General features: G+C 57.9%; 1 protein-coding gene across 1 annotated transcript in view; it reads left to right on the top strand.

The window, feature by feature from the left end:
• Mpp2 (membrane palmitoylated protein 2) overlaps positions 1-4,709 on the top strand; it is a 7,216-nt gene extending 2,507 nt beyond the window's left edge. Inside the window, exons 2-3 of the mRNA XM_010642961.2 lie at positions 887-1,005; positions 2,041-4,709. Coding sequence (XP_010641263.1) covers positions 887-1,005; positions 2,041-2,211 — 290 coding nt within the window. The 3' untranslated portion in view covers positions 2,212-4,709. The remainder of the gene's footprint in view (positions 1-886; positions 1,006-2,040) is intronic.
• Positions 4,710-9,970: the final 5,261 nt, after the last annotated feature.

Raw genomic sequence — 9,970 nt, 5'->3', positions numbered from 1 at the left:
TGGCAGCTCGGGCAGCAGGGCCTCCCTGGAGGGTCTGTCCCTGGGCTCCTCAGAGGAAGCGGAGCTTCAGAGAGGAGGTAGGAGGGACTGGCCGAGCCTTCCCCCTGGCGGGACCTGGTGCCCTGCATCGCACCTGCGGCCAGCAGGCTGAGGTCGTGCAGGGTGGGGACATGGACCCCAGCTCCTCCCGGAGTCCAGGGGCCCCAGCCAGGCCCGGGCAGGAGGGTTGAAGGCAGAGGGCGGGTGGGGATGCGGCTGTGGGGACCCCGGAGTCTGTGCTGCCTTGCTCCCCTGCCTGCCTGGCCTTCCGGGGAGGCAGCCCTGCGGGTGCGGAGTGGGGTGCCAGCCCTCCGCGGTGCTCTTTGCAGATGGAGGCGTGGGTGGCAGGTGGCAGGGTAATGATAACTCCTGCCCATCTCTGCCCCCACACGCTGCACACACTGAACCTCCTCTCTCTCTGGACCTGCCCCAGCCCAGCTCCTGTGCTGTACCCTCCTTTGGGTCCCAGGGCACAGTCAGGCCTGGTCCAGGCCCATCAGTGCTGCCCTGGGGCAACTTGGCCTGACCACTGCCCCTTGGGTGCCCACTGCTACCTGGGTCTGCGTCCAGCCAGTGTTTGGGGCCTTGATTCCACTTCAGGTCACTCGGGTGCCACAGGTCCCAGTGGCCACAGGTCCTGGTCAGAGCTGGGGAGAGACCTGGCCAGGCAGGGTCTGCACCCAGTCCTCCAAGCCCATCTCCTGCCGCCCAGGCCAGCCCTGTCCCGGGACCCCTGCGTGTGGTCAGGTAGGCATGGGCGTGTGGCAGCCCATGCCCAGGCCAGGGCACCTGGGTGCTGGGGAAGGGGCTGTGGTCTGCGTGCAGCTCACCCGCTGTCCACCCGCAGCCATGCAGCAAGTCCTGGACAACCTGGGGTCTCTGCCCAGCGCCACCGGGGCCGCGGAGCTGGACCTGATCTTCCTGCGTGGCATCATGGAAAGCCCTATCGTCAGGTCCTTGGCCAAGGTGGGTACCCAGGGAATGGGCATGTGGTGGGTGCCACGCTGTGCCAGGGTGATCCACAGTACACTTAGGCTTGGGGGCACCGACACAGGTGCCCGGCTCTGCCTGGGGTGGAGAGCGAGGAAGAGGGTGGAGGGCAGGTGCTCCAGACCCAGAAGGGCTCCAGGACCCTGGGGAAAGGGACTGGTTGTCCAGGGCGCCCCTGTGGTAGCCCTGGGGGGACACCTGGGGTCACCTGGAGCTGAGGGACCTGTTAACAGGGATGCTGGGAGACCAGAGCCCAGGCCCAGGTGTTGAGGTGGGAGAAGTCAGGGCCCAGGGTCACCCACAACTGTGGGGAGGGACAGGAAGTCTGCAGTGACAGCCTGTGGTGGCTGGAGGGGCAGGCGGTACGAGGGGGAGAGACTCACGGGGTACTGAGGACCAGGTCCCGCTGCAGGGCTCTGTGTCCCCAGGACAGCCTGGCTTGTGGTCGTCGGGGTGGTAGAAGGCTGGGAGGGGAGAGGAGCAGATCACAGAAAATCGGAGAGGGTTAATTTTGAGAAATTTGGGTGATGAGGATATTAAGCCAGTTGCAGTAGTTAGGCAGGTTGCTTGGAAATTGTGCTCATTTGTTAAAATCAACAGCAAAAAGCCAGGCACAGTGGCGTGTGTCTGTGCTCCTAGCTTCTTTGGAGGCTGAGACAGGAGGATCTCTTGAGCCCAGGGCAATGTAGCAGGACTCTGTCTCTACAAACGGACAGACAGACAAAGGGAGTGCTGCACAGGTCAGGCATCAAGAGTGTGAGCTCTGACAGGGAAGGAATGTTTGGTCCACTCTCTGTCCCCAGAGCCCAAGACAGTGGTGTCTGGCCCATGGTAGGTGCCAAGTGCATATCTGTGTGTTGCTAACACAAAAGGGTGGAGAAAACCACAGCCTGGGCCCCTGAGCGCCCATCACACTGGCCTGAGTCGCCCTGGCGCCTAAGCTTGTGTTTTAAGAAACCCAGGGTACTGTGCCGAAGTCCTCTTCTTGTCCCCTCTTCTGTCCCTCCCCAGGGCAGCACCGAGGAGCCCTTCGTGTCTTCCCGTCTGTTTGGCTGCCTGCATGCTGTCCTCGGTGTCTGCCTGGGGAGCGTGGTGACGCTGGCCGGTCTCAAGGCCTCTGACTCATGCACGATGCTGCTGTCCCTGGCCATCCATCCCCAGGGAGCACGCAGCAGCCCCTGAGCCTCAGGGTCCCCTGTTTCCAGAGCCGTGTCAGGGTTGGGTGCATCAGTGACATTATCTTGGGGTCACCCTGGCTCTGATCTTTGCACAAGAGGCTCATGGGGTGGCACAAGCACGGATTCAGGGTTCTCCAGACCCCAACAAAGGGGCCTGCTCAGCAGCTCTGCAGATAGAGGATTGCTGCCCGCTCTGCCATCCATCCATCCATCCATCCGTCATTTATCTCTTCAACAAATGTCTCTGTGTATCCACCGGGTATGAGGAGGCTCTGAGCTGGGGGCAGCAGTGACCTCAGTGCTCTGCTCTCTGCTGGTGGCCCCAAGTCTGTCCTCCTCTGGGTCCCACAGTCCTGGAGCTCAGCACAACCTGGCTAACATCACTTGTGTGCTCTCAGGCTAATGTAAACTGCACTGGCCATAAACTAGCCCAGGGGCCATGGGAGTGTGGCCGTGAGGGCAGGAGCCTCAAGCGGATGGACCCGGCTGAGCCCACGGCCGCGGATGGGCCATCAGGAGGATGTAGGACCTTTGACCTCAGGGGGCTTCTTCCTGCTCTGTTCCCTGGCTGCTGTGAGGTGAGCAGATTCCCTTCCACCTCCACACAGGCAGAGCCGACCGTGGACTGAAAGTTCTGAAACCGTGAGCTGGAATAAACGGCTCTTCCTCTGAGCCGTGGGCTTTAGCCATCCGTTCCCCGCAGCATTCACGAGCTGACTGTAGGGCGTCGGAGGCTAAGCGCCGAGAGGGGACAGAGGCAGCAGGGACGAGAGCCGGGGAAGTGGAGTCTGGTGGGCAGACAGCAGGGTTGACCCGGAAGCAGCAGGTGCTCCAGGAGCTCCAGGAACCCGAGGCAGGAGACGCCCGGGATGGTCACCCGTTGCCAGTGGGGTCCGTGAGGGCCCTGTGTGAGCCTGAATCTTGTGTGGATGAAAGCACAAGAGCACAGGCTCGCTGTCTGCGTACTTTCGCCCTCTCTGAGCCCTGCCATTTCCCTGACAAGCAGGGAGGAGGAGCCCGAGCCCTGTGGGGATGGTGGGGGCTGGGCGTAAGCTTTCACGTGGTCCCGAGCTCCTCCGTGGCCTGAGGCCACGGGCTCCAGTGTGGCTCTGGCCCATGGGAGGTGGCGGGAGCTGGCTGAGCGGCGCCCAAGGAGCGTGAGGGTCTGGTGGTCGCAGGGACAGGGACTGAGGGAACTGTCCAGGCAGAGGCACCGCCCGGTCTTCTGTGTCCCCACCCTGGTTGGTGGTGACCCTGTGGGGCCTGGCTGCGGCTCTGTCTGCTGGATGGCGATGACCCTGTTTCTCTCTCCTCGCTGCTGTCACTGCCAAGGGGGCAGCTCTGGCCCCTCGTGGTGGTCTCCCAAGTAAGGGGGTGCTGGGTCCCAGGCCCTGCTGGGACCGTCCGCTGAGGGTCCAAAGCACTCAGCCTCGGGCAGGCGCCTGCTTTTAGATCCCACGTGGTCTCTGTAGACTGAAGTGTGCGCCCGGGCACCCGTCTTCTGCCCAGGCAGAGGGGTGGGATGGGTTTGGCACCGAGCTGGACCCTGGAGAAAGCCTCAGGCTGGACTCACTCCAGCTCAGTCAAAGGAATAGACAAAGGGGCCTGGGACGTAGAGCCGGGTCCCCTCCGGCACGGCCCGGCTGCAGATCTTCGCAGCCAGCTGAGGCTCTGCCCTGGGTCTGCCCTTGGCCCCCAGCACAGAAGGGAAAGGAGGGCTGGAAAACCGCACAGCTACGCAGTGACTCTCCAGACCCCGCTCCCCGAGCAGAGGAGCCACAAGGGCAGCTGACTTGCGGGGCCATCAGGGAGGAAGCAGACCAGGCGACTGAAGAAACAGAAGGTGCTGATCAGTGCGCCTAACGAAGGCGCAGATAAGAAACAATGGAGCTGGGCTGGGGACGTAGCTCAGTGGCACCGCGCCTGCCTGGTAAGTGCAGGCCCTGAGTTCGATTCCTGGAACTGAAAAGAAGAACTAACCAAAACCGTTCGAAACAAGAACAACAACTTTCTTAAATACGGTCCTCAAGGAGGAGCCCCACAGAAATCCCAAGGCGAGAATGCTTCGCGGGCCTGTGGCGGGGGGCGGGTGTGTCAGGCCCGGGAGGTGACCGCGAGCCCGAGGCCTTGGGAGCAATAGGAGAGGAGCAGCGTTTGACCCCCTTTTCGGGGATGTGGGGGAGAGCGAGCGGAGACAGCTGCTGGCGCATGTGGAAGAGCAGTGGGCCTGCGGGAATCGGACGGGGGGAGCTTTCCACAAGCAGTGAGCGAGGCCTACAGAGCCCCGAGCGGCCGTGAGCAGAAAAGAACCCTGACGGCCACCATCCTGGAGACCCAGAAACAAGCAGAGAGCCCGGCGTGGTGTGCGTGCAGGTTTTCCAGCACTAGGGAGGCTGAGGCAAGAGGGATGCCTGGCACGACCCCGTCTCAGAAACCAAAACAAGGGCCGGGGATTTAGCTCGGTGGTGCCGCCACCTTCCCAGGGCAAGGTCCCGAGTTGGATCCCTGGTACAAACAAACAAAGAAAGAAGAGGGAGAGAGAAAAGCTGTCAGAGAAAAGCACACCGTAAAATCACCTTTCAAGGTAAACCCATCAGAATCACACATCAAAGGCAAGGACTGCTTAGGCTGAAGTGTTTCAAGCCCTAAAAGAAGACAACTTCCGGCCAGGCCAGTCTGTCCTGCAGGACTGACAGAGAGAGAGAGAGTCCACTCCAGGACAAACAGACCTGAAGGGTGGCTGTGTTGGGTGGGGGCTCCAGGTGACCCCGTTCTGGTCCGGATGGCGGGTTCTTAGATCCTGTGTCACTGAAGAGATCTTACGTTTTTTTCTTGTTTTGTTTTGGTTTTTTTGAGACAGGGTCTCACTCTGTAGTTGAGACTGACCTGGAACTCACTATGTAGCCCAGGCTGGTCTCGAACTCACAGCAATCCTCCTGCCTCAGCCTCCCGAGTGCTGGGATGACAGGCGTGCGCCACCATGCCCGGCTCATATTCATTCATTTTAAAAATACATTTGATTTTCTTTTCTCCCATTCCCCCCTCAAGCTCCCTTCCTCCCTGTGTACAGAAGCTTTGTTTCCATTTTTCCTTCTGTTTTCACTTTTTTCCTGTCCCTTCCTCTCTCCCTCCCTCCCCCCTGTTCCCCTTCCCATCTGAACCCTTTCTTCCCATTTCCCAACATCCATTACATATCTCAGTCCTTATTTCCGCTTCAGTTTCTCACACCAGAGAGGCAATGCCATCTTTAAATGTGTGTCTGATTTATTTCACTTAGGCATGGTCTCAAGGTCCATCCAATTAGCTATAAATGTCTCATCCTTCTTTATGGCAGAGTAGTATTCTGTTTTATATTTTAAAAAACACATCTTTATCCCCACTTGGTGTTTGATGGGCATTTGGGCTGTTTCCAAGACTTAGCTATTACACGCTGTGCTGCCATGGACATGAATGTGCATATAACCCTCGGGTTCTTTCAGGAAGATACCAAGAAGGGCGATCGCCGGGTCAAATGGAACCTCTAGGTTTGGCTCTTTGAGGAATCTCCACACTGATTTCCACAGTGGGTGCACCAGTCTGCACTCCCACCAGTAGTGGAGCAGGGTTCTTTTTCCCCCACAGCTCCTCCAGCATTTGTTATTGGATGATTTCTTTTCTTTCTTTTTTTTTCTACTGGGGATTGAACTCAAGATCTTGTGCTTGCAAGGCAGGGGTGGGGCCGCTGAGCTACATCCCCTGCTCAACATCTCCCTATCTTGAGCTGCCTTTAGTCCCAGCAACTGGGAAAGCTAAGGCAGGAGGATTTCTTGAGCCCCCGACCCTGTCTCAAAAAAACCAAGAAACAAAAAGCTACCTGTCTAATGCTTCAAAAACTTTATGGCAAGTTTCAGAAGTGTATCCTAAACCTCTGTCTGTCCACTGGCTTCATCATTAAGCCACTCACGAACAGTCTGGTTTCCTGCGGCCTCCAACCATGTGCAGATCACGTAGCAAGATTATCTGTGGTCATTTCAGGGTGCTCATCAGAAGACAAGCAGGCTTTGGAAAGCTTACAGTAGCAGCGCCAAACCTAGCATCTAAGAAAGAAGACTAGTGTTTTTTTGTTGTTTTATGGTACCAGGGGTCAAATTCAGGACATTTCATTTTTGAGGCACGTGGCACCACTGGGCTGAATCCCCGGCCCTCTAGTGGGTTTTGTTTTGTTTTTTTTGTTTTTTTTGAGACAGGGTCTCACTCTGTAGTTGAGACTGACCTGGAACTCACTATGTAGCCCAGGTTGGTCTCGAACTCACAGCGATCCTCCTGCCTCAGCCTCCCGAGTGCTGGGATTACAGGTGTGCACCACCACACCTGGCTCTATTGGTTTTTGATGAATAGACTTAAAAGGTCTGCAGAGTCATTGGAAAGGTGCAGGTGGGCCGTACTTCACACCACACATCTGCGTGAACCCCGAAATGTGGCCTGCACTTGTCCTGGAGGACACAGACAGCCTCGAAGCGGGGCGCAAAGGATTAATAAGTTCAACTGCATTGCATTTTTATTTTTTTCTTGGCACAGACAACGGTATGGAGAATCAAAAGACAACAAGCGAGGGAAACTGTTCTGTGAGAGATGCCAAGCTCAGTGCAGGGAGAACATTTTAAAATGGGGAAAAGGAAATGAATAGGAAAACTGGCAAACATCGCCACACACAGGCTGGGCAGGTGCTCACGGCGGCCGGGCAGGAGCTGCTGGGCTGTGTTTCTGGAGAGGAGATGTGGGCCCTGGTTGGCGCCGGTGGGGCTGTGGGGAGCCCACTCCTGCGCCATCCAGACGCGGTCAGGGTCTAAGGGTGTCCGAGAGAACACAGCACGTATGCACGGCCCCACCCAGTGAGGCTTCAGAATGGATCCTGCTCACCTGTCCCCCGCAGCCCCGTGGCTCATTGGCCAGCGCCTCCTGCAGCAGTGAAATGGTGGGACCATCCGGAATATGGCACCCACGGGGACTAGAGATTCAAGTGCAGTTGCTACAAAGTATTAACAATACAGCCGGGTGTGGTGGCCCACAGCTGTCATCCCGCACTCGGGAGACTGAGGCAGGAGGATCGCCTTGAGCTTGTATTTGGGGGTGGTGGAGTAAACCAAACATGAATGAACGTGACCCTCTGGGGCTTGGGTGTGAATGGGGCAGGAGCCCTGTGCATGTGGCGCACATTTAAAAGATGGGAAAAGGAATGAAAAGCCAACCCCCACATTAAGTGTGGGCCAGGGCTTCTGTCCACGCGTCTGGGCGTGCTGGTCACACAGGACTCGACCCCCGCAGGACTCTCACCCTGCACCGCAAGGGCGTGGCCGAGGCTGCCGTGCTGTGTGCTGTGTGTCGCTGTTTAAATGCTTGTAATACTCGCTGCAGTCCGCATGTTTGTCTGTCCTCCAGAATCCAATTTCACATATAATCCTCAGTGCCAACTCAGTGAGAGGAGGCCCTTTATTTTTAATTTCGTTTGTTTGGTTGTTTGAGTCAGGGTGTCACTATGTAGCCCAGGAAATCTCAGTGTTCTCCTGCCTCAGCCTCCTGAGCACTGGGAGGACCGTGGTGCATCACACACCCGGTGTGGTGGCCCTTTGGGAGAGGGGAGGTGTAAATCTGGAATAGGAGAGTGGGAAAATGCCTGTTGTGTTTAATTTTAATTGGAACTCTCTGGATTGACTAAGAAATGATCCCTGTGACACACACACCTATAAATCACAGCTTCTCAGGAGGCCAAGTCAGGAGAACTCCAAGTTTGCAGCCAGCCTGGACAACGTATGTGCCTCAGTATAAACACTGAAAAAGGGCTAAGGGTGGCTGGGTGTGGGGGACTTGGAGGACTCGGGACTCCCTGGACTCGGGAGGCTGAGGCAGGAGGATTGTTGCAAGTTTGAAGCCAGCGTGGGCCAGACTGAACTGCAGAGCGAGACCCTGACCACTAGGAGCAGTGAGCACCCTGGGCCCAGATCTTGGCCTCTGAATTCTACTCCCTCAAAAGGGATCAGGGCTCCTTGGAGCAGCTGCTGACTCCAGGCCTGTTATGGACCTGTCCTGGTGGATAGGGTGTGTCTTTCCCAGGACACAGTGGCGTGGGGCTCCCTGGACACATTTGGGAGAAACTCAGGTAATGAGGCCGCAGCAGTCACGTACAGGACCCTACTGAGCACGGAAACCCACAAGACACCAGGGAGCTGGCAGGAGGGAGGGCAGCAGTCCAAGCCCAGCAAGCTGGGCAGGCAGTGTGGAGAGGCCTAGGGTTAGGACTGCTCTGCTGCCCCTGGCAGGATGACTGATTCCGGGGTCTGGGAGCCCGGTCCACTGGCAGGGCCCGTGGCAGCCTCTCAGGGTCCCCACATGTGGGGCACACCAGGCTTCCCCCAGAGCCCAGCCAAGCCACTAATCTCAGTGAAATTGTGGGGCCAGGGACAAACCCACCCTGGCGACTATGCACGAAAACCCTGAACCTGTGCCCGTAATCCAGCAGCGGGGAAACCTAGTCCCACGCTACCCTGGGCCGCACAGCGACCTCCTCTCCAGGGAATTAAAAGCTGTGATGGCCGGTGCAGCCCATGGTCCTTGCTTATTAGATCCTGGGCTGAAAAACATGAAACTACAGAGGACACTTTAGGGACAATCCCGACCATCCGAATGTGGGCTGTTGGGAAGAGTGGCGACCCCACGGCACTTCTCACAAAGCAGAGCACATCCTGGGAAACAGGCCAAGGCCTGCAGGGGGCGTCCCTGCCTGCGGCTCTGGGGAGGAGCACGGTGTGCAGCCGAGCTCCAGCCTGGCCCGCGCTGTCCCACAGCGCTGCTCTGGGTATTCTTTCTCCTTCTCAGAACCCTCCACCTGGGGCCCAGCACCAGCGGGGACACAAGGCCTCTCTGGGCACCAAGGGCTGGTTTCTCGTTCCCTCCTGCACAGGGAGGCCGGGCCAGGGCCTGCAGGTCCACCCAAGTCCGGGTGACCCTGATGCTCCGAGGCCTCTGCTGTGACCCGGGAGGAGGTCGTCCTTGAACCCCTGCAGCAGTCCCTAGGCCCCCACCCATTGTGCGATGCAGGGTTGAAGAAAAACTGGACAGAGTTAAAGAAAGTGTGAGCCAGCGAGGATGGCCAGTGATCCTGGGCAAAGGGCCCGGCCTGTCTCCTCCACCGAAGTTTAGTATTCGTCAGTCAGGATAAAGGTGCAGGACGTGAAATCTCCTTGGAAACCAAGGCAGGCAAGGCTTTGAAGAGAAGTCAAAGCATTTTCAAATCAGAAGCAAGACAGACACAGGGATTTAGCTCAGTGGTGCTGCCGCCTGGCTGGCAAGTGCAAGGTCCGAGTTTGATCCCCTGGTACCAAAAACAACAAAAAAGAAGCAAGATAGACAAAAACATATGGTGGTAATTAGAGCACTGTCCTTCAAGCTATGAAGGCGCCGTGGGGATGGAATTTGGGTGCGAATCCTCCTACCTGTGCCCTTCCACATGGCTCATGCGCTGCCTCATAGTTTCCGTCAGACTTGCTTCTTAAGGAAGCCAGTGGAAGGGTTAACGCCGCGGGCGTCTGCAGCACGCTTTGGGCAGAACCTGCGTCGGGCTGCGGCACCTGGGAGCCAGGACAGGTGACTCCGGTGACCCTCCCGGCAGGGGCGAGGAGAAGTCGGACCTGGACTCCCCGGGTCCGTCCGTCCCTCCCTCTGTCAGGAGCGAGTGCGTGGCGGGCACCTAGCGCTGGGCAGGGCAGAGGTGCGGATGGGGGGGCGAC

Source organism: Fukomys damarensis, unplaced genomic scaffold (assembly GCF_012274545.1).
Source record: "Fukomys damarensis isolate Sample0158 unplaced genomic scaffold, DMR_v1.0_HiC HiC_scaffold_13, whole genome shotgun sequence".
In the NCBI taxonomy this organism is placed as follows: domain Eukaryota; kingdom Metazoa; phylum Chordata; class Mammalia; order Rodentia; family Bathyergidae; genus Fukomys; species Fukomys damarensis.
This window is presented reverse-complemented; position numbering and strand designations above follow the sequence as displayed.